Source organism: Homalodisca vitripennis, chromosome 6, assembly GCF_021130785.1.
Source record: "Homalodisca vitripennis isolate AUS2020 chromosome 6, UT_GWSS_2.1, whole genome shotgun sequence".
NCBI classification, from domain to species: Eukaryota; Metazoa; Arthropoda; class Insecta; order Hemiptera; family Cicadellidae; genus Homalodisca; species Homalodisca vitripennis.
This window is the reverse complement of record NC_060212.1, coordinates 116,927,222-116,953,353: the sequence shown is the minus strand read 5'-3', so window position 1 is coordinate 116,953,353 and position 26,132 is coordinate 116,927,222. Positions and strand designations below refer to the sequence as shown.

The 26,132-nt window shown below is 32.8% G+C and overlaps 1 protein-coding gene across 1 annotated transcript in view; it reads right to left on the bottom strand.

Moving 5' to 3' along the window:
- Window positions 1-9,825, bottom strand: part of LOC124365533 — a 50,013-nt gene extending 40,188 nt beyond the window's left edge. The window contains exons 1-6 of the mRNA XM_046821520.1: window positions 9,739-9,825; window positions 8,258-8,474; window positions 6,231-6,327; window positions 3,704-3,839; window positions 2,198-2,453; window positions 710-882 (exon numbers count right to left, since the gene is read on the bottom strand). Coding sequence (XP_046677476.1) covers window positions 710-882; window positions 2,198-2,453; window positions 3,704-3,839; window positions 6,231-6,327; window positions 8,258-8,474; window positions 9,739-9,825 — 966 coding nt within the window. The remainder of the gene's footprint in view (window positions 1-709; window positions 883-2,197; window positions 2,454-3,703; window positions 3,840-6,230; window positions 6,328-8,257; window positions 8,475-9,738) is intronic.
- Window positions 9,826-26,132: the final 16,307 nt, after the last annotated feature.

The following is a 26,132-nucleotide window of genomic DNA, read 5'->3' as shown; positions in this document are numbered from 1 at the left end:
GTTTTGAATTGTTAATATTTTATGGAAGAAAAATTTTTACCTTTGATCTACTTTGTGTAGTAGCCAAGATAAATATATGCAAAAATTTAACTAATCACCATGTTAAAACCTTGTAACCAGTAGAGCTGGCATTGAATTGTCTTCATTTAATTACCATGTTAGATTGGAATGAGCAATGAAATACTGTTGTTGTTGGTTTTACTCAAATAAATGCCACATTATGCTATGCTTCTCAAAACCTTCTCTAACCAACATCCTATAAAACTTATGAGTTGTTTAAAAAAACTTATTTTTAAATGATGGTATGAATAATTCATGAATTCTAAAGCTTTTTTCAATTTTCCTCATGATGATACATGAGATATAACAAAAGTATTTTGAAAATTAAAAGGCTGCTATCTGTAAAATATATATTCAAGAATTTGCATGTGCACACGCACATAATTTTAAAACAGAAGTTAGTTGGTTTTGATGTATGTACAGGGTCATGAATGGAGAAAATCTACAATAATATTCTGTCATTTTCAATAATAAATTCTACCATGGGAATGTTTGCAACAGAAAAGTATCTATGAAATCTACAAAAATTAACATTATGAAAATATAAATATATAACTAATTAATGTGTTGGTAAAGTACTGTTAGTGATAAAAAAAACATGTAAATTGTTTTATTTTATTTATATTATTGGAAATAAACATATACTCACAAACTCAACACTATAAAAGTCAGACTCCCTTAGGAAAAAGAATCTTCCTGCAGGTCCCACATTTTTTAGATTTACTACTGTGGTACCTTCTTCTCCAACAAAATTATTCCCACAGTTTATAAGGGAGTGAAAAGTTTTCTTTCCCGACACATTATAAACAGTATTAATGTAATCTGGAAAAATACTTTGCTATTAATTTCATAATACCAATGCAAAATCACAAATAATATAATTCGTAAGGAATTATCATGATGCCCACGTCTCTGAGGATAGCATATTTTAGTAAGAGGTAAATGTATTTACAGCACTCAATTACATGGCTGAGCTGTAAACTTAGGCCATTCACTGTATTTTTCAGAAATACAAAAACCTCTTTGTTTGAAGGTTATTTTTGACGATGGAAGGATTGTGAAGGAAACAGGATTTTTCCGGACATTTGCCATCGTTCAGTGAAACAATAAATCAGTAACACTAGTTTGTAATATTATGTATTAGGTTAGTTCTTTACCTGAAAAAGAGATCAGATTGCAGATCTCGAAACATAGTGTTACTGATTTATTGTTTCACTGAACGATGGCAAATGTCCGGAAAAATCCTGTTTCCTTTACAAAAACCTGTTGTAACAGTTAAAAATTTAATATAGGGTTTTCAAATGTACTAATTAATTTAATGTAGGTATGGATTAAAACTATTGAAATTAAAACATAGGAAGTTACACGAGTTTCTAATTGCTTATGCTTTTAAATAAAATATAGGTATATTAATTTTAATTTTTTTTAGGTTAGTTTTGTAATTAATTCCAATAAACTTGAGAATAATTAGAAATAACATCTGTTACAATAATTCTTAAGGGTTTAAGTAAACAATATATGACTAATTAAATTTAAAGACATATTTACGAGGATCTTAAATTTACAAGAATAAACTACTCTATCAAAATTAATAACCTTACAGAAGTAGCTTTGTATCATAACTTGCTACTAGAATACAATAGTTAAAAAAGTTAGATAGATCTGCATTTATTGATACAGTGAAACCATAATATGTTTTATTTATGTTTCAGCTCATTTTAACAAATGAAGTAAGACACTTGTTTGTTTTTGTTTTTTGGGATATTTTTTTGTTTCTATACCATATTTCCTATTGTATTTTTTGCATTTGGAAAAAATCTAAGTTTTAAATTGGCAGCAATTTGAAACGAGTGAAATATTTTTCTATAATGTTATTCTATTGTCTATTTCAAAGTTAAGTCCTTATAAGGTTTGTATACAAAGCAATGTAGCATATAATTTACAGCAGTGTAGCTGAAATTCTACATGGTTCTTACAATTGTAAATAAAAACCTATTATATGATGTTAAAATAAGTAAGATAGGACATTATTATGATTACAGGTTAAAAAGTTTGATCCAAAGGAATAGCTTATCTTGTCTAGAATATGATGATGAATGGATAAAAAAGCTCTGTACTATGTATACAAAATACTTACCTACAAGAAGAGGTGGAGGACTCTTGGCTTGAATATTGATAACCAGTGTTTCACCTCTTTCTAGAAATATGTGCAATTTGTCTTGCACATCTGCTAACGTAGTGCAGACAAATTGAATTGTCAATACAAGTCTCATCCCAGCTGCCAGCTTGTTGGTCTGTTGGTTCCATTTGATTCTGAATGGAGAAGACGACTTTAAAGGTTTTATAGTGAATTTACACTTGCCATTAGATATGTTTTTTATTTTACATTTTTGCTGAAACAGGAATATAGATTGCTAGTGGAAACAAGATCATCAAAATTGTACTCTTTGTTATAATGATTAATGTTGAGACAGTTCTTGAAAACTGCAATGTGTTGTTAATTTCCCCAAATATTTAGTATAACTTTATTCGGATTCAATTACCTTTCTTTCCCATCTTAGAAATTATTTGCTGATTTGAATATCCTATTACTAATGTAATCATCAAAATTTTGTTTTGTATTTTTAAATTGCATTACTCATCCACATTTCACCTGTTCTGAAAAATACTAAATAGACCAATTTTGTTTAAATTTTGATTTAATTGATATATACTAAATTCAAATTTATCCTTCCCTATTATCAGTTAATTATAGTGTTGCGCTAAGAGTCTAGAAGAAACAATGATACAATCAACCAGTGCCAACTTCCCAGTACATTGTTTAGACAATTAAAATTATGAATTGTTTCCTGTAACTTTTTGTTTCCTCTCTGACTGGTTTCTGACAATACCAGCGCAGAAAATTTGTGCTAACATCATTCATGTATACTAGGTCATTAAATTTGAGGTATGAAAATACAAAAACCTGCAATGTCATTAAACGTTTACATCATTTACCATCTCTAGAATTCGGTTACAGAGACATTCCAAAAGTTAAAATTCATCATGCTAAATCAATAGTATGGTAATACTACTGATGGTTATGTAATAAGGACCAAATCAGAATTTGGTGTTTTTGGTCTGCTCCAAATTCCGTCTTGAAAACTTATCATGTTTCAAGCAGTGATCTACACAATTATGAGCTCATCTGGGAATAGAAAGACACTATGCTAGTAAGCACATTTTTATTTTCTCATACATGCTTAAAGCAGTTAACTTTTTCAAACTTTTGAGGACATGTGAACAACAAGTCCTGTTCAAATATTCAATCATATAACCATCTACAACTTGGATGGTTCACATGCTCTCAGACAAATCTAGGTTATGAAGGGAAATAATGCATTAACTTTCCAGGCTATTCTAGATAAAACAGTCATCTATAACATAACCTCAGGACAATTGTGGCTTCCAAACAACCACTAATGTCAGGCTGCTTGCAAGTACAGGTACATAAGTGATCATCATCCAAGAGACAACCACGCTCGGTTATGGTTCACTTAGTTACCTTGTGATAGCCACCATATTAACTTATTGGCAAGAATAGTTTGAAATAATTACAAAAAACTATAAGTGTTAAATAATTAATATGTTTAAAATTTTTTACCGTATATGTTTTTCCAATTTCAAAATCTCCAAACATTATTTCAGGAGGTTCAGAGATAAGTATGATCTGAGGTGGTTCTTTGTCTCTAACAGTAAGTACCTTCTTAACAGTTTTAGGTTGTAATGATGGCAAGTCTCTGAAACATATAGATGTTTGAATGCATATTTTCTAGAAACTGACATGTTATTTTTATGTTATGTTCAACGTATTGATGAATAATTTCAATGTATAGACAAAGTGTACAAAGGTCTTAAATAAGTAGTCTATATTTCTATAGAAATCAGCATTATTCCAATGCCCCTCAATCTCTATTCTATTTATATACTTATTAAATTTCTTCAAGCTTCTCATTTAATTTATGGTAAATCTGCATTAATACTCCATTCAAATTTGTAAAGAACCAGCATTATATTGCCTGCAAAACAAGCATGGCATCCAATTATTTTTTTAGTCATAGCAAATATATACATTATCCCTTTTTATTATTTTTTGGATTGTTTTAAATCGTTAGATCCTACCTGTTCATATGAGCAAGCAAAACTGCAAAATATATTCAATAAAGTATATTTTTTAACACATTTGCATTTCAAGCTATTTTACAACATATTTAGATTTATTAAAAATATAAAACTGTGATTCAAGCATATTTTATAACATGTATATTATTTTATATGAGAGTATTTTTTCATTCTAAGGCACTGATAATATTTAATAGGCTGGACAAAATGCAAAGTGGACCAACTCTAAAATCAAACTCTTCAGGTTTTTAAGGGTAAAGTAAAAAAATCATAATTTTTGTTAAAAACTATATGTGCAAATCAAATTTGCACTGTCATTTTTTATTTGGAATAAAGTACAAAATAAAATTGGCAAATTGTACGATTGGTACTAGTTGTATTGAATACAAAATGTTTCTAATTGTCAACAATCTTCATATTTTTTAAAGTTGCATAATTTCTTGTGATCAATATTAATTTTGTTATCGAAGTTTTTCACTGCAAAATTTACATCTAAAGTATTATTGAATATGTATTGGTCCACTTTGACACTAAATTGATAATATTAGTCCAGTCTGTTTTAAAAAAAACAACTCAGAAATCTGTTTTGGACCAATAATTTTTCATCGATTTAAAAAAGTACAGCTGTTTGAGATTGGTCCATTTTACCGTTACACACATACTTTCTTCAAAAGGCATTGGTAACCTCAAAACTGAAAGTATTTGTCTTGGTCTACTTTGCATTTCAACCATTCAATTGTAACTAGAAAAAAGCAAAAACTAAAATATTGCTGGTTATAGCTATTTGGATTTATCAACACAACCAATTATCCAAATGTTACTTTTCTTGCTCAATAGGAAATAAAAAATGTTTGTGCCACTTAATAAGGTTTTTGTATCACAATAATGAATATTATAATACCAAACATCCCTTATGGCTTGGTCTTATTCAGAAGAAAGGTAAACAAATAAATAAAAAATGCCTTTATTTACAAGCATTTCTCAGTACAATTACTGTTTTTTCAGAACAACTCAAGTCACTGAATGCCTTAAAAACTAGATAACAAAAACTAAACTAAAACTAAAAGGTAGATATCATGTGTGAGTGTCATCTCCATCATTTCAAAGCTTTTTAATAACTCTACAATACATAGTAACAGAGATTTGGCCATTTCTTTCCAAAACTTAAATGCCACCATAAACCTTATGTAATCTTATCAGTATTGTTGTAGAACATTTTCATAATTGCCTAGTACTTTAATAGTGTGTAATTTTTCATCTATGAAACAGTCAAGGTAATATTTTTATATAATATGTGTGCAGATACTTTCTCTGTACCAAGTTTAGTTTAAATATATAAAAAATTACAGCAGTTGTGTTATATTACACAAGACTTTACATTTAACTACAAGTACATTTTCAAAAACACAAATATCATACATTTTCTAATTATGGTGGTTTTAGGTTCTGGGTGTCATGATTATAGAAAATGTAAACACTTGGAGTAATCAAACCTCTATGTCTTTATCTTTGGGCCAACGACTCTCTGTACAAATTACATTTCTTCTAGGAGGGTTGTTGGGCCAACGGTCAGTGGAGTACTCAAATTATTCCCCTTCATGCATGTTGTAATACTACCACAAACCATAATGCATAGTGATTACGTTAGTTTGTTCTTTACATACTAAAATCCTACTGGGACATATTGAAGTAAAAATAAAATAGTAGTAAATATAAAAATTTCTTGAAACTGCTTAACATTTTTAATGGAGGTCCACTCACCTAATTTGGAAATCCTGCTAATTTTTGAGGATGTAAAGTTGGATTAGACTTGATTAAAATCTGAATAATGCAGATGTTTTTAGTAGTTTGTTGTTTGCTATTTGTCACTTAATATATTTATCTACTATATTAACTCTCCAATTTCCTCCCCTTCATTAGATAATAATAAACTGTAGAAACTGATCAGTAACAAAACAAACCAAACCAAACTTGTTCTATTATCCTAAAGCTATATGAGAAGCATATACCTGATGTGATGCTTTTGTTGTAGTTCCTTTGCCGGAGGAGATGACTCTGCCACAATATAACATCTGTTCTTTATTTTTTCATTCAGTGTTTTCCAATCTGTAATACATCATTATGAAAATATATTCCAGAATAGAGAAATGTTTTGTTATTTATACAGTTAATAAATGGATAATTGTAATTTAAACGCATCTTTTAACTCATTGACTTCCAAGCAGTATAGTTGTTAAAAAAAGTAATAAACATTGCGTTTTGTGATATATCACTGAAATGTGGTTAAAATTCTATATTTGTATTAATAGTTTAAGAAAATGGGGGTTTTTATTTTGAATGTTGAATTTTATTTGTGTTTATATTTTATTAAAATGAATAAAACATGAATTTACTGTACAATATTGACAGATTATCAAGGACCTATTTCATTTATCAATAATTAATATTATCAATTTAGTGTTGTTGAAAGAATTGAAACATAATAAGATTTGCTATAGGTAACATTTCATAAATGCACGTAAACTATAATTTTTAACAAGTAGTAAGGTTAAATATTAACTATTCAGGTACGAAATGTGCGGTATTCTTGTACAGTAATTAATAAATGTCATTGATATACAGTAAGTACTGAAACTGAAAGACAGGCATAATATTATTTTCTCTCACAACTCTAAATCTAGAAACACTTGTTCAAGTACTGCAGTGTGTGTAGGATCCCTTGTCAATTCCTCATAAAAAGAAACCTGTGAATCGGACAGTAGGCCCCAGGCCGGGACCGCGGGACCGTGGACCCAATGTCCGCCCCTCAAGAAGTAGGTAAGAAATGGCCCTGACAGTTTCACAACGTGGAACTACAGTCCGTTTATTGAAGCTTGTGTGGCAGAAAGTTTGTTCTGTTCGTTGACGTGTAGATAGCGCTACTATATTTTTGACGTGACAACGTCTTAAATTAGGTTGCGGCTCGGAGTCACTCATGAAAAAGTGTAACGCCCGGTAACGTTACGATGCCCGTCCAGTGGGTCCGCCGCACGGGATAAAGCAGATAACTATGTTTATTCGTGAAAATGTGGAGTGCTTAGATTCGTCATTTACAACAACTACAACAATAAAGGTAAATAATTGTACACTGATATTTCATTATCGTAAACTATGATTGATTGATTAATTGTTAGATTGACACAAAAGTTGAGAAACTGAGTTTATACGTTATGTCATACTATTGACAAATGTTGATAGTGTTAAGTAAATTATTAGTTTAAATCACTCTGCAATCAATCGTAATTCAGTCGATTGAGAAGAAACAGCGCGTATTGCTAGTCAAACATTTAAAATAACAAATTATAACCTCTAACCTGTCATAACAGTGCGACCAAACAAACGAACTAAACCGACCAATCACCACGCGCGGAGTTAGAATTTAACTGTGTTTAGCAAGAATTTCAAATTCCAATTTTAGTAAATGTTTTATTCAACTTTACCATTTACAATAAAAAAATTTTAATTAATTTCAAATTATGTACAATGTTTTAGTAAACAAAATATATTTCTATAGTTAAAATTTGTGCAATTCTTATTTTCATTCAATTCCTTGTTCCTATTGTGCAATTTAATAATATTCATATCAATAAATATTCTACCGAGAAAAAGACGTTGTCACGTAAAATCTTCGCCCGTAAAACCGACTTTACAGGCAACCATAATTTTTTATACATTTTTTATTTTAAATAAAAGTTATATTATGTATTAAATTCTTTGTTAACATTCCCTTTATCATGACAGCTGAGATTTTTGTTTTTACGTACATACCGGTAAGTATAACTTCTTGCGTCCGTTACTATGTAACAGTGCCCGTGCAGTGCTGCCAGAAAGCGGAAAACGATTCAACTAACTGGAGAGTTAAATCGACTAGATACTCGTATAACAGAGCAGATTTTATGCCGCTCAGTGTAGTTTTGCTGATACGCAAAGCTGTTAAAAGTTGTAAATTAAAAATTGTTGTCTACTACAAGTAAATTAAAATAAATGTGTTACTGACCGAAACTCTTTTTTGGTGGTGTCACTCTGGATTTTCGTAGTAACGGTAGTCCCGGTGCGGCGACACTCGTAGACCTCCCGTAACTGTCATCGCTTAAGAACGGTTCAAGTTTCTCCTCCACACTCAACCTCCATTGAGGAATGCGAACGTTCTGTTCTTGGAAAAAGCTCTTCAGCATATGTAAATGCTTAGTTCTCTTTCTATACTCTTTCAGAATCTGGAAACACACGAATTATAGTAAATAACAACAACGAATTGTTTAATGTAAATAATTGCAATGCGAACACAAAATTCATGTCGCTATAAAATATTTACAGCAAAAAAACGGGAGGAAAGCACTGGCAATTAAACATTTGAAAATATAGAGAACTAAAGCAAGCAACGGCTAATTATACTCACAAGAATTTAATTATAAAAGGTACAGATCTTAATAACAAATTAGAAGAAACTATCTTATTTTTTAATCTAAAGTAGTGTTTTCATTAGATAACTAAACAAACATTTTCTGTATTTTTTAAGATTCTTTTTTTAACTTGAATATTGAATGCAATGTCCCAAAACATAGAATATGTAAAATTTATTTACAACGCGTGTATGTCCAGTAAAAACGCGAATTTATTTAAGAATCGATAGGTTTGATTAAATCACCCTCAAACAAACACTTGCTAATTATAAAAACTAACGATGCTAGCAGGTATCGGCGTATGGTACGTAAGTTCCAGTCATTAGTACGGATAGGTACTATATCTAGGAACGTATTTCTTTTTCGCCAGAACTGTAGGGCCACCGAAGCCTACAATGATGGCCAGAGGCATTTCCGATCGATACTTCCCGACCTCCAGCCAGATCGTCCAACTTCACCGACGTCAGAGCACTTCTGCCGAAAAAGAAAACCACCCCCGAGACACTATCCAAATTCAAGCTCAGATACCAAGGAGAAAATATAAATAGTTACGCTAAATATAAATAGATTTTTGAACACTAACTTATTTGTATCAACAATTTATCCGTATAATTAATTAACGTATGTCTTTTATAGACAACAACAGTTTAAACCTCGTGGAGGACCGTGAAACGAAGTTTACAAAGTGGCATATCAGCCGACCTGCGTGCAGACCATCTATGTGAGTATTTGTACTGACGAAGAAGTAGGCCTACGGTTTTCCTAGAGAGGGTGTTTTCAATAACTTCTTGAAAGCGATTAATCATTGCTACCCAAGAGAACATAAATAGTTACGCATATCTCGTATTTTCTATTAAAAATGTTTCTTATGTTGTTATCATTTCGTTATTATTTATGAGTTTTTCTTTTTCCTCCTAATTCAGTCAATATGAAAAGGAAAATTGATGTAATCAACTGGAACTAAAAGAATATTTAATACAATAGTGATTAAACTTACTTCTGGACTTGTCCTACTCCCGGACAAACTCAAGTCTTGCACGCAATCACGACAGATTTCGGCACTAATCCTGGAACTGACGCTGGTGACAGACTCTGTCGTGCTCATCACCGAGCGTTTCACTATGTTCTGAGAATCCATTTGATCAATTTGCGGTAAACTGACCATGTTGACTACAATATATGACTCTTATTACAAAACTCAGTCAGTCAAAAGCATAGAATTGGTTTGCATCAAAAATTTTAGAAGATTGTGTATTACTAGTGAAGAGTTATTGTACACTCAGTATCGGTAGTAAAAACAAGTCCATGTGTGATTTCAAGCATCACCTGATTTATATATTTACGTTTTACTTGTAAACAGTTCAAGGCCAATTAATTGGATTTTATGTTGTAGATTATCATGGATGTTAAAATATTTTGTTAATAATTAATTTCTTATGGAAGTTAAAGAAACCATCATTTTTCTTCATTACAAGTGGAATAGCGTACTATACCAACATTAAAATTTGATTGAGTGCATTTTAATTTGCCTATTAAAATGCACTCAATCAAATTTGTTTCCAAGAATTTTTATTCAAAGGATTTTGGAATTTTAAAGAAGAGAACAACATTTAAATAAAAGGAATCACCTTCCCTAATGCAATTTCACTACTAATAGAGCTACTCCAATTCCATCGAAAGCAAGAGTAAGCGGAAATGTCAGACAATCCAAAGAATAACAGGCTGAATAAGAACTCAGTGGAGCTGAATATGTCTGTAAACGAGAAGAAAATGATGGGTTCTGGCATCTAAGCCTTACAGAAGATTCTTGAGATCACACAAACTTTAATACTACTCTAGAAGATTTCACCTCTGCCTCAGGTGGATTTCAGAAACAGACGTAAAGAACTCTAGAAGGAGCTAACAATTTTACAACCCATATGATGCTGTTGTAATAGATAGGAGAAAATAGAACAAAACTACCATCTTCGCAATCTTCTCGAAACTTTTTAGGATGCGGGAATGACTCTCAACGGAAAGATAATTCTACAAACAAAACTTGATTATCTTGGCTGTGAGGTATAAATTGGAGGAATTACTTTAGATTCAAAGGAAATAAAAGTCATCAAATAAATCAGATAATCGTACAAGATTCGACCTTATAACATAGAGGTTGGACCAGGGTACGCCATGGTTTACTTATGGAAAATGTACTGTTTAAGCCACATTCCTATGCTCTCTCTGGGATGTTTAGACCCTCCCTCTGCACACTATTCAGGGTACTTATGACATATGACTATTGACATAGCGCACGCGCTCAGGCACGTAGATAGCGAGGGGACCCAAGGGGTCCGGACCCCCACCAATTTTCAATTACTTTTTTAGTAAAAGATTATTACTATTATTTAAATAATTCAGTATTACTGACATGTACTGCTGAAAGATCGTTCTCAACAAATAAACGGGTCAAGAACCGTTTTAGGAACAAAATGGTGCCTTACTTGTCCGCTACGGGAAAATATCAGTTGTCTGGACCCCCCCCGCCAAATGTTTTTCTGGCTACGTCCTTGAGAGACTGTAAAAGACCGTTTGAATTATGTCCAGTTTACAAATAACAAAACATAGAAACTTCCTGTCCAGTGATTTTTATATTAATGTAAGATAAAAATATTCAATCAGGTTGCTGAATTTTTGTTTTGAAAATTCAAATAGTTGGCTTCATGCCGTAATGATCCCACGACTGTTGCACCCATTTTGTGTATATATGTTTTTTTAAGTGGACAGGCCATGAACAATTTATAAAACAACGTTCTCTTATGAAAATAACAAAACACGGATAGTATGGCATTGTAACTATGCATGATGTCTTTTTTAATGAGCTACACCATTGCGATCTTGGAAGCTGTGAATGTGATAGCAAATTTTAAATGGGAAACCTTACATTGTTAATAAATATATATTTCAAACTTTTTAAAACCATTTTTTTAATATTTCAGTCTTTTTTCTACGGAACACTCTGTATTGTATTACTAATTTCTTTAGAAAAATTAATTTTAAGTTTTTTCTTCCTGGCACATTTGGTATTTTTCTTCATAACGTAGATACAGGATTGTACACTGTATAAATGTATTTAAAGATCTTGTACTACTACTAACTTGTTTTCATTGTATATTCTCCAATGTTTGATTTTTTACGGAAAAAAAAACGGAGACAGGGCACAACAAAGAGGTGACATCCATACATATGAAACTTGATTTAAGCATTTTCTTGACATGCCTCACTTATTATGTCTGGTAAATGCGTTAATAAAGTTCCTCTAGAGATAAGGCAGCTTAACAACGCTAGTGTTAAAACATTGAGGAACTTTGGTTAAAAAAAGCTTTTGACTTTTGTCAGGAGTTCATGAATTTGGACAATCTTAGACTTTTAAGGTTATCTAAGAATTTAACGTTGTGTTGAAACTTAAGACTTGCCTATGTATTTTTGAATGAAATATTTAAATGGGTAATAAAAGATTATGATTTTAATAGCCTAAGTGATGAAACCCAGAAAACAAATTAATCAGGCATCTATTTTAGTGTTCCTAACCTAACATCTTAAATTTGAGAATTTTCCATTAGTTGAAGGCTCCGTATATAGGAGGCTGTAGATCAAGTCAAAATCAGTACCTGAATAAAAATAATTTCAATTTTGGTGAATCGCCACCTTTCTATATTATACACTCAATGTTTCCAATATAACCGATTTTGAATCCCTTAAACCTTAACATTCTGAGATCCTCTAGTCCGTTCAGTGTCAGGATAGAGAATGATCGCGTCACATTTATCAAGAACTCGGAATGTAAGAGAACTCGCTGGTTAAGTGGCAACAAGATATTGATTGAGTGGAGGAGAGATGGCGAGTGCCAGGCAGCGGCAGCACGAGTTCTGATCGCGTGCACCAGACCATCACAACTCAGTTATGGCAACGCACCCATCATCGTGACCTATTTCTTCTACTGCTCTCATGTTTACCTGCGTCAGCTTGGACACGGTATGGTACGGGCTCTCTACGAGATTCCAACAGCCTTACCATTCCTTGTGGGACTTACAATTCCCAGTTAAACTGGGTACGACATTGGATTTTGGATCGCGAGAAGTCCACCATGAATTATTTGGTGGATGGCGACGAAAGTGCAGGATCAGACTCCATGTTCCCGATGGGTCAAGTGGTATACAGTGTGTTCCAAATTATATGCACACTAAAGGAATCTTGGAAACTATAAGAGATACAGCAAGGATTAAATAGACAAAGTTGTGCGTAATAACAAGACCAACAAATTAATGAGGTCAAGTTGGTTATTGGTTGCGTCCTTCACTCGCTGCGCTCAAAAAACTGTTTTTGGTCAAATTTTTTGTCACATTTCTCTTATTAGTAGCTAGGAAACATGATTTTCCCGGATATTTGCCACGGTTCAGTGATACAAAAAAAATCAGTAACACTATGTCTCGAGATCTGCAATCTGATCTCTTCTTCAGATGTACGGAAATGTCCGGAAAATCCTATTTCGTTAACAATCCATCCACCGTCAAAAACAAACTTCAAAGAATTAGTAGCTATATTGAAGGTTTTTTACATGAAATCTTCATGAAATTTCTTCTAGTTTTAAATATTACAATGAAAAAATGTTCAAGACAAGCAAACATGAGGTGTACGGTTCGAGTAATTTTTTTAAGCGACGTCCCATTTTTTCAAGTAATTTCTTGGAAAGTCACAAGACCTGGCACGAATGGATATTTTTTCATGTGGGAATAAATCATTCATAATTAGTTAGTTTAATTATTTTGTTTAAATTATTTTTATTTTTATTATAATTTTGGTACAAAATTTGAAACACGCTATATGGCTAATCAAAAATAACAAAAATGTCAGTAAGAGTAATTTTTAGACAAACCTTGTCTGACAGTTTCTGTTTTAATAAACAATTAATTCCAACACGGTGTGCAGTGAAATATCCGTCAGGTTTACAAACTATCTGAATAGTAGAATAAAAATTTCCTTTACACAACCATACAAAAATAGGATTTTTTGAGTTATTTTATGAAAATTGCGAGGAAAGTATAATATAATATATACTATTTTTGAAATCAGTAAACATTGTACATTCTTTTCAGTAAGTAAAAAATATGTTGTCACTTTAAAAAATTTACTCGAACCCTACATCTCCTGCTTGCTTGTCTTGAACACTTTTCCATTATAATATTTATAATACTAAAACAAATTTCATGCACATTTCATGTTAAATACGTTTCAATATAACTACTAGTAAAAGAGCTGTGACAGTTTAATTATTTTGACAAACAGTTTTTTAGCGCAGCGAGTGAACGACGCAACCAATAATTAACTTGACCACATTACTTTGTTGGTCTTGTTATTACGAATACCTTTCTTCATTTAAACTTTGCTGTATCTCTTATAATTTCCAAGATTACTTCAGTGTGCATAACATTTGGAACACACTGTATACCGTAGGGGGATTGAAGTAACAGTTACATTTATGTAACAAGAGGGAATGTGTGGCACTTTTCTTATCAAAATTGAAAAATTGTGGATTTTAAGTGTTCACGAATTTGAAAACAAATGTTCTAATTGTTTTATGTACAGTTACAGCGAAATAAAATATAATCAAAATCTAGACTAAAGTCCTCCGCGTATAAGAACTTAGGAAGGTCTATAATGCAACACAACAGAGTATCCTGGGTATAATACTGATTTGTTTAATATTTAACTTTGTTTTGATGTTTAAAAAGACAAATCAAATCAATTATCAATTTGGATTAACTCATATAATATGATGACCGTGGTAAGAAGTGGCCCTTCTACTTTGGGGTATTTGGTTACCACACTAATTCGCTTATGACTACCTGAAAGTATGTAACTTCAAAACACCAGCTGTTGTATATTAATTACTAGGATTTTGTATAAATTTAATTCTAATTAAACGGAACTAAAATAATTATAGTAATCAGATTTTACCTCTAAAAACACAGAAAAGCTTACTGAGTTCACCCTGATTGTGTCACCCTAGAACTAGAAACGGATTTGCTTGAATGCGTATAACTTCGACTGACTAAAATTGTTTATCTTAAAAAATTGTAAATAATTGTGTCCTACAATATTCAGTATATACTGTAACCATCTTACAGTCCTGCTCCGTAGACTAATGGTTATAGTCTCGGCTCTCTAACCGAGAGATCACGGGTTCAAATCCCGGGGAGGTCCATTCATGTACTTTGTACTTTAATAAAAGACCAGTGCACTTCGAAGCCGGCATAGCTAACGCTGAGGCTTAAATGAGATTAAAAAAATTATTTGACCAGAAAGAGTTAAGTTAGAAGTAATAACTTATGAAACCGGGTTTAATTGTAACATCTCCGCACACACTTTGTAACAACGATTAAAACAACTAATTCATAACAACAACAACAAGAATTTTACTCTGCAATTTTAAATTTGTTTATATCTTATCATTCCAAACGAGGCGAGCGAATAACTATCGGAGTTGCATTATCGTATTGTATAAGTAACTATCATTTAATATTGTGTTCTGTATACAATTATGTTCAGTTTTGTTTATGTGTGTGAAGGGTACGTTAGATGAGCTCGTGATAACCAAGAATTCGATTAGGGTTTCCAGTATAGTTTCTTGTCGAGTCAGAATTTAAGTTACTTTCTACTTTGTTTCAAGTTTGTTTTTGACGATGGAAGGACTTTGAAGAAAACAGGATTTTCCGAACATTTGCTATCGTTCAGTAATACAAAAAAAACAAAAGGTTCTGTAACATAAAATAAAAGGTTCTGTAAAATGTTTTTAAATAAGAAGACCATTTGTACTGACGAGGCAACTAAAACAGCTTACTATGCTGTTCTATTTGAGTCGTGAGTGAGATATGGGATAGCTCTGTGGGGAGGCTCATCATAATGACAACCCCCAACAGATTATGATCAAAAAAGCTGTTAGAATTATGGCCAATTTTGAAGCAACGCGACAGCTGTCGAGAGGCTTTCAAGAATTTTAACAGCATGGCAGTAGAGGCTTCTTTATACATCCTAGAAGAGATTCCTCATGTCTCAAAATTATTTTAAGAAATTTTGAGACGTCTGAAATTTCTTCCAAAATAAGGACACCCACGGATGAAACACCTGACAAAATAATGGCTTCTACCTACCAACTCATAGAACAAATCTGTTTGAGAATACGCCTGGATATGCTGGTGCAAGACTCTTCAATGCACTTCATAGAGAGCTAAAAATACAAAACTCCAAGAAGCTGAAACATCTCTACAACACTGGCTCATAGACAAATCCATCTACAGCCTCAGCGAGTTCCTTACTTATGCAAGTGGTCAAGCACGCTACTAAATATTGTATGTACTTTGACTAAAATGTCTTAAGTTTTACAAATACTGACACTTTTACATTATTTTGAATTGTTCTATTCTTGAAGAATATTTTCAATAAATAATCTGAATCTGAAATAGAGTGGGCCTCGAAACAAACATTTAGGTACACCTGGCCTGATTTACAATTTCAGAAGAAATAAGTTTATTTGTACAAACATGTCAATACGTTTTCTGTATTTTGTTATTGATCTCAAACCACCATACTTCTCACCAAATTTTAATACTTTAGAATCTGCTAATATTACAATAATTGAGCGGATAGCCATTTTGCTTGTATTATATCCATATACAAATCGCCCAAACATCAATTTATTACTCAATCAAGATTTGAGCCCTTTACCTAAATGACTGACTGCTCAACTCAATTGTCACGATATGGCACCAACCATTGATTGTATGACGTCATTGTCAGATTCAGCTGCTAAGCGTATCAGCTTATTGTGATGTTCATTGCCAATTACCCTAGCTTCAGAAAAAAAACCAACAAATGTTATATACACATAGTAATGGTAGGGAGGGTTGATTCAACTTCTATATCTATTACAATCGAACTATCAAAACCTTTATTTTAGTTGATATTAAAAAGTTTCCCCACCAATTCTGAATAATGGAATCCGAGTTTGACCCAGACTACTCAGTTGTATGTACTCGTACTTACACTTTTATATACACTTTCAGTCCTATTCACTTATTCCAAATTTAACGTGTAAATATCCTATTAATATTATAAATGCTAAATTTTCGTGAAGAATGGTGTTTGGATGTTTATATGTTTGGGTGTTCTATTACATTACACTATCAAAGAAATTGGGTAGATTTAGAAGAAATTTGAAATGTATATTACTTAGATATCAGAATAATACATAGACATATTTCTATTTCGAAATATTACTCCGAAAAAAAAACCATCGGTCTGTTTTCTAAAAAATAGTTATGACAGTAGTATTGTGTGAGTTTTAGTATAGATAGCAGTGTAGTAGCAGAAGGAGTAAAAACGAAGGGACCGGGCATTAATAAAACTCAACGAATTATTCGCTCTGAGGCTAAAATTTCAGGAAATAAACTAGCCTGTAACCATTACAAATAAAATCACAAAGCACCACACACAAATGTTTATGGTGAAAAACTATCAAGGAAGCAGTGGGTCCGTTTTGCGCAGAATAGATATACCACACTGATTAGGTATATAAACATTTATATAACTACTATTGAACCAAAAAATGTGATTAAATAGCGAACAGAGGCTGAAAAGTAAAGAGTATACTCTATTAGGTTTACAGATATTCATCAAGGACGTAGTCAGCGATGGGGTCTAATGGGTCCGGGCCCTCCCAAATTTTCGCGATTATTATTATTTAAATAATTCAGTATTACTGACATGCACTGCTGAAAGATCGAACTCAATAAAGAAACTGGCCAAGAACTATTTAAGGAACAAAATGGGGCCTTACTCTCTGTCCACTAATATCAGTTGTCTCGACCCCCTCCCCCCTCCAAATGTTTTTCTGGCTACGTTTTTAATATTAATACCTTTGAAGAACTAATACCGAGGGTGCAAGTAAAGTCAGCGAGTTGGGACTTCTGTACAGTACACATGCAGACGTACTTTGTTTTTTACGCGAATTAAAATAATCATAAATATTAGTAGCACATCGTGACTGTTCAAAAAGAATTTTTATCGCACTGAACTATATTCACTGATTTAACTGAACTATGTTTTCTTGATCGTACCAAGACGACAAACTAAACTTTAATTCTCTCAACAGTATACAATGGAACAATATCTACTTGATGCATGCATATTTCCATTTTTAATTTATCATACGGTTCCATCATATTACATTATAAATGCTTTCACTGAAGGGCTATGGACTTAGACTGCATTATTCCTCTCTCGTTACTAAAATCACTAGCGCTATTCTATCAAATATCATGGAACGCTGTAGAGAAAATGTATTTATTTCATTTGTACTTATAAATCAATTTCACTCTCCGATTTCAGGGCCTCAAGTACTGTTCTTTAAGTGTATTACAATTGGTCTAAAATGGGCCAGGAGATTAAAATATTTTCCAGTGACCATAACTTATCAAAAGAATGATTAGTACGTAATTTAAAAGGACATTCGTATACTCGTATCCCAGTTGTTCAGTCTGAATTTCGAGTACTGTCTGAAATATGTAGTATTCTTATAAATTAAATGCTTAAAGACTGCTACAAACATTCTCTCAATACATTACAATTTTTTTTACTTTTACTTGGTGTATAAAAGTCGAGTAGGCGTCAATAGTTTTTTAAATATAAAAGACATTTTTTATTCTTCCACGATTTATATTAAAACCAAAAACAAACAAGAGAAACCCAAGAATGTAATATATAAAATTGACTGTGGGTGCAAAAAGACTTAAATCGGCCAAACATCAAGACCAGCGGAAACAGGCTAAAAGAACATATTTACAATTATAAAAAAGAAAACATTGAAAAATCTAAATTAGTTAAACGTGCTATAAAGGAAAATCACCATATAAATTTTGAATCATCAAGTGTAGTTTTTTAAGAATCTTCCTGGACTAAAAGAAATAAAATTGAAAGTGCATGTGTGACGGTTTTGAAAGATAATTGTATTTCCCAACCTTCCGTAAATTTCAGTGACATTTTTCTATCATTAGTAAAAGAAGGTACCCATTCCAAAATTATGAATAGCAAACCACATTTCTCTACATTAATTAGTTTTCAATTTTATTCTATTTTATACATATGTTTTTCTGTAAACAATAACTGACGATGCCTTAACCGGCGAAATCGCTTTTGAAATAAATTTAAATTGTGGAAGGATAAAAAATGTCTTTTATATTAAAACCTGGTGACTTCCATCAAGAATACAAAGCAGTAGACATTAATAGACCTTTATGAAACCTAACTCCAAATTCTACATCTTTCATTACCCTCCAGTGAAAAATTTTATCTCCTTAAGTTTTAGTTAGTTATGTTTAGTAAATACTGTTTGATGAAGGTTCTTTTACGCAGTGATTGTATAGAAACTTGGTATAAGTAATACTGTATGTGTTGGGATCATTCCCACTTCGAAATATTAGTTTCCTCCACACCCTCGATTCACCGCAGTGGCCTTGAAAGGTCGATGGGGATAAGTAAGGCAAGCATTAACACTCTCGACATTCCTAGTCGCGGAGTTGTAAAATAATTCGAAAACGAGGCGAGGGCGAAAATTACAAACTTTCCTGGAAAAGAAACAGCTTGTAACTTTTCTGAGAAGTGAAATGGAGTGAGGGTAATTTGGCGTGGTTGTTTTTTTCTATTTTCACAGCGCTGTAGGCGAAAATATCCGGTAAAGTCGGTGTCAGGAGGTGTCAGGTGGACGGGGGCGGTATATAACGGCGCGGGGGCGGCGGCCAGCAGTCTCGCGATGCTCAGTTGGAGGCGGCACACCAAATCCCAATCCCGCCCCCGCGCCTACACCCCTCTGCTGCTCTCAGACATGCTGCGTCACAAGAAACCCAAACTCAGGTAATTTACACGTAAAGCACCCGGCCTAATGTTACGACTGTCCTGTGCAGTTGGACTATCGCTGTATCACACCAACCCTCACCAAAGTGGAGTTCAACTAATTATTCTCTTTCTAAAAGTTATACAACTAGTATTACTGCTGATCTGTTTCAACGAGAATAAACTGCAATTCGAGAAAATAACTTTATTGCCGTAAACATAAGTACTTAAAATGAAAAATGTTTTATTGAACACAAAGAAAAACGTATTCAATTGGTGAGGTTAGGACTACTAAGTCCTTTCATACCTAACCATAAATTTATAAGCGATACTTTCAGTGTAAAACAGAGCCACAGTATAGTCTACATTACTGTTTTACATTCTAAATTGGTAATCTATATTTATATAAAATAATAAAATAAAAAGAAGGTTCTTCGTGAAATTTAAAATAAATCAAATAAAAATTGGATGGAAATTAACAGACATTCACCCATTATCATTTATACAAAGCCATCGTCCCATACCCTATGCCACAATATCGTCAACCCGACGAGGCCCGAAACAGATGGTCCTTAAGCATCCCCCGAAACCGCTCCCGACTACGAATACCTCTGATATGATCCGGTAGGTTATTCCATCACAAGAACAAGGAAAGCATGTTTATTTACATGTATGTCAAGGGTCAACTAATACAGTAAGGCCTAAAGCAGAACTATACAACCAACATGATAATAATTGACTTAATGTTGAACTTACCTTAGAGATTGTCTTCTAAAAAGTCATTTACAGTATAATATTTTGATTTTGAATTGTTCAATATTTACTATTCCTTGCACATACTGTGGCAGCTTATTGAACAATGTAATGCATGAAAATAAGCATTGACGATCAAAAAATAAGATTTATGAGCTGGGACCTGCAGGGTAAAAGGATTTCTTGTGGCATAGTAAGAGGTTTTATTGGGGAAAATGTGATGGTTTTTTGAACAAACAGACAGCTAAATATGTACAAGGAAGGAAATGTCAATATATTATTCCTTTGGAAAGTACCTCTGCTTGACTGCCTTGCCTTCCTTCCAATCCAAAAACAACTCGAATTGCCCTCTTCTGAAGTTTACAGAGTACTGGTTCCTCCACACTCATGTCCCTAAATGGGGAGGCCATAAAATTATGGATATAAACATCCAAAAACAACTACAAGAACTACTAACTGCATTTATGGATATAAGAATATTTTTATCTCCAAATACATGGTCCGGACCAACACATTCTAAATCAACAAAATTCGAGAATCACGAATCTCCAAGCTACTTACGGAACTTTATATTTAAGTTTATTGGACCTTATGTTTTAGTTTATGGTGATATTAATGGGTTTTAATTAAAATAATATAATTGAACTAAAATTGTAAATTTTGATATTTTGTTTCATGCATTAGTACAATAATTTTAATCTTAAAGTAATGCTATCTCGGTGTCAGTATAAAGCTTTGTGCCATTATTTTTAACATCAGTCTACGATGTGCGATATTTCTGAACCTTGAACAATACCGCTAGAGAAATTCATTTCACATTTTTTGGGGGATGTTTATCGGATCCTGCTGAATGGAATACAAATAAAAATGTGAACCTAGAAGATCGCGTAAGACGTTAAAAATCTTGATTGGACGAGAAGATTCTTCACAAAACTTGGATATACTGGCAACTCTATACAGTTTAGAAACCGCTTATTTCGTATAAAGTAGGGTATACAAATCGAAATTAATTTTTAAGGAACTCAGCAAACTTTGTAGAGGCCGCAAAATGTTGGAAAATGTTCAAAAAGTAGACATAATTCCTGCAGATGAATATTTTAATTTCTTAGATTTATGTATATCAGTCTGTTTGTATTTTGTACATTCTAGTGTTTTAAGTAATCCGAGACCCTCAAGCAAACATTAAGTCCGTTGTGTTGACATTTTTAACATACGCAATACTTGTTATTTGATTTGATTTTGCTATTGAAAAAGTAATTTTTTTCTTGACGTCAAAATTAATGGCTTGTAAAAGTTTAACATTAATTTGCACAAAAAATCAACCTGAATAAAATTGTTACAAGAATAATAAACGTTTCTAACTTATATGCTTACACTAACGATACTTTTATATTAAATTTACAATAACACTAAAACTGCTACTGTTTTCTTGAGCCAGTTAAATGTGTATTTGAATACATTATGAGTGATTATTTTCGAAAAATAGGCTGCAAATCTTTCAACATTGTTAAATATAGACTACTGAAAATATATATATTTAAAATACTAAAATAAAGTATTTTATTTTAGCACAGCAATACTAAAATAAAGTATTGCTGTGCTGAAAATATAGCTACGTTTTAATAATTCTATTTCGAAAACATATCACTACGTTTTATTTTTACATATTTTGTATCGAAAACAATAAAAAACACCTCGAAAAGAAACTAGAAATGTGACAATAAATTAATGTCCACAAAAGTTTATAATAAATTTCAACAATTAGCTGATAATATTTTATTTCTTGATATTAACAAATAGGCTGTGCCACAAAACCTGATTTTCTTGTAGCAACCAAAATTTATTTTTATATATAGACCTACAAAATCATTGTTCGTTTCTTCAAAAATATTATTGAAGAAAAAGTTGTATTTAATTTAATGTGTGTGTTTGTGTTTTTTAATAATACAAAATCATCTGGTTTTGTAAATAATATATTTTTTGTTTTATTTAATTATTGTCTGTTGTACCACTGGAGAGAAACTTGGGAACCCCTCCCCCAAAGCTATTTCCAGCTTTCTTTTTGCTCGGATATTTTTAAGTATCTGTATGCTCAAGCTCTAAGTCTTTGCCGCCTGGTCCAGTACAACGGTGATATGGTGACGTAAGGGCAAAAGGGCCAGCTCTGAGGCCTAAGCAGAGCCTAAGCAGTAAAATTATGCAGAAGTAGTAATGTTTTAAGATATATGTGGAGATTGTACACTGTTGTTCTTATTACCGTACAATCTTGGTAATCATGATACAATATTTACGTGCGCATGCTCACTGCTGAAAAATCCAAGATGGTGGATCGTGAAAGAGTTTGATTCCGAGCCTTGGCATGGCGTAAAGATGCAAAAATAGTAACGTATCCACTTGAACCCTTATGACAACCTGCTGCTGATAAATTCAAGATGACAAGTCAGGACACCCGAGGGCCAAGTTTGACGCAAGAGAAATGAAAGCACGCAAGTAGAAGGATACGTTGAATTTGTATCGGTTCTACTTCAGAGCGTTGGAGGTTAGACACAATGTGGTATAAAGCGTTCGAACGAAAAATTGTGATGTTAAATTGTACAAATAATATACATAAGAGAGCGTACTTTGAACGTATGTCTTTAAGACTTCTTGGGTTAACAAACAATATGATAACGAATTACATTCACTAAATCACCGAGCTACTTGACGAACTCTACCGTAATCGGCTACAGGATGTTGGGCAACATCATGCGGCTGAGAGGTTTGGCAGCGTATGTATCAACTTATTTTACCAACGTTTTGATGAGATCTGAATATGAAAACGTAGGCAAATTCAGAGCACAAGTACCTAATTAAAAATTGAGTTGGAACATGTTTTCACGATTATAATATTACTAGTGTACTAATCACAGATGAATTACCCTGACCAATAAAATAACTATTAGTTTGAGGGATCTAAATTGAATAAAATTAAATTCTAAGGCTTTAACGAGGATAGAAATAAAAATAACAAAATGACGTTCATATACAGCTGATACTTTGAGGAACATAAGAAATGCAAATGAAAGAGGAAAAGTCGAGTCTTTCACTTGTTGTCAGATTTTTATTCTCTTAGGACAAGAAGCTTAGAAATTGCGCCTACTCATATACGGAACTTTGCCCTGCTTCTGGAGTGACAGTTTATTTTGGATGGATAAGGTTTGGAGTAGGGCACGCCTACTGTCGATATTCGTGAGGAAACTGGGGCACTAATCTCAAGCCATGTTCCCTGAGGAAAAGAAGCCAGCTCTGAACCAGCCTCTCCAGTTAAAGCAGGCAGGGTGTCCAGTTAAAGCACACCCGTATGTCTAGGCTGGCAACAACCTTTGATTCTCAGGGAACAAACCCACCAATTCCAACAGTCATCTCCTGCAGTAGAAGACTAGACCTATTGAATTACCCTTGCGCCCCAGAATCTCTACATTTGCGATTAGTGATGTGCCGCTCCTGGACATCCATAAGTTGCCCAGATTTAAGTGACACATCGGTTTTTGCAGTGCCCACTATGGGTTCTACTGGAAGGTATAAACCAGACAAAATTGAACCTCCCCTCCCCCCTGGGAAAGAATTGGCAGTTGCTTGTCTTACAATGTTATCATTTAAGAAATGATGGAGGATATACTATCAAGACTTTGCTGCTGGGTAGTCAATTAAGTATAGGTTACATGTTTAACACAGCTTAATACACAGTTACAAACGCGCTTCCTAATCTTACTTTTACACACAAACTAACCATTAGAACTACAATAACAGGTGTTACATTAAAATCTTGCTTTGTTTATTTCTGTGTTTATACATTTGAAGCAAATTATTTACAAACAATAACTTCCAGTTTGTATACAGTACTGTACTACTCATACTTTCATGGTACATGTTGTTGGCACTTTTAATCTGCAACTTGGAAAATTCATAACTCGGAAACATAGGATTGGATTGAGACTCAACTTTTTTCATGATAGTTAAAAGTGTAGTGTTTTAGAGAATTAAATTTTAGAACTATACGATAATATTTGTTAGTAAATTACCATTTTTATTTTTGGTGGGGTTCGAAAAAGTTTGCATGGGTCTCGTCATGGAGTTGTTAAACTCATCATCTGGGGCCGCTAATTTTGTAAATCGCTAATACAATTGGCTTAGAGGGCTCTGTTCAAAGGGCTGCCAAAGTTTTAATGTTAATTTCATGTCATTCTTTCAGAGTAATTTTTTGTTTTGCAACAGCTGATTACTAAAACATACTTGTTCATCAGGTTTATTACTATTCGATGCAGTCTTGTCTTCTCTGCATTGGTAGATTGGAAATCTAGATGAATCTTTACCAATACTTTCATTAGGATTAAAACCATTTTGTATGATGAATTCAAAAGTCAAAACGTGCACTGTAAAAAAGTATTGCGGATCATATGTGTAATAGATTTAAATAATTAAATTAATTTTTTACAGACTGGAAGCAATTTTTAAAACCTTTTAACTGCCGCCATTTTGGCTAGGATGAACCTTCTGACGTTCAGTTTTCGTGTTGTGTGCTATTACCAAAGTCCTTTAACTTGATGTACAATTTGACCTATGCTTAAGATTTTCAAGGCTTCCTCTAAGAGATGTCCCCCTGATCTGAGAAAACCAGAAGTCATTTAAAATGTGGATTTTTAAATACAGTATTGATAAAATGAAGTGGTATATTATTTATTATCTGTAATTGCTTGACAGCTGGGAGACTAGTTCCAGACTTAGTTGCATCCTGCATATTTATAAGTTTGTTTATAGCAGTAAAACATTAAAAGTTAACAATTTAAAGAATTTCAGTCACACAGCTAAATTCAAACCACTTAGCCATTCAAGTGCTCTATTATTCAAATTGCTTAGACCAACTAAGCCTTCATGATATGAATTCATAGTGTTCCATAGTCTGAGTCATGTGACTGATTGAAAGTTGTACCCATGAACTGCAGATGATTGACTTTACCTTTTTTCGCTTCAAGCTATGACCTTTGAGGATTGCAGACCATCTGGTTGTTGGCAATATTTTGTTAAAAACTATGAGAAGCCAGTTTTTACTTTGTTTCCTGCACAATTTTGAAATTACTGGAAAGATCTTATACGGTCTGGCTGTCTTAGCAGTGACAAGGCTGTGATGCCCACATCTAGCGCTTTAATCTCAAATGGTCTGAATACTGCCAATGGTGATTGCTAGCTGGTCATTATTTTGGTTTACTTTTCCGATGGTTAGTAATCTGTGTTGGAGAAAGAAACAATACACTTAGTTACATCATATGGCTTTGTACGTAACACTGTGCTGTTTACCTAGGACTTTTCAAACATATGGATTTGAGACGTATACCTATTTATAACTCAGTTTCAAACTTGACCTCCATGTTTAAAAGCAGAGTCTTAGCCGGCACCTGACTTGCTGTTGTTGTATATATATCTTGATATGAAAACTCAAAAACACCTTACATAGATAAGTGCATTATTATACTGCTTCCTATTTTTTCCTTAATTCTGTACCGTAATTTATTGTGCTTCAAAATTTCTCATGAAAATCTAACCCATATTGCCTCAATTTTAAGATGTTGACTGTGCTTGATGACTGGCGAGGTTAACTCAAGATCAATCAGTAAAGAGCCGCAGTGAAGGAATTAAGTGATGGACTTTTAATAAAAGTTCTAGAACTTAACACGTTATACTTACAAGGGATCACATATCAAATCAAAGTTGTAAACATGGGACATAAAAATATGGTATAGTAAGAAAAGCATCAAAACA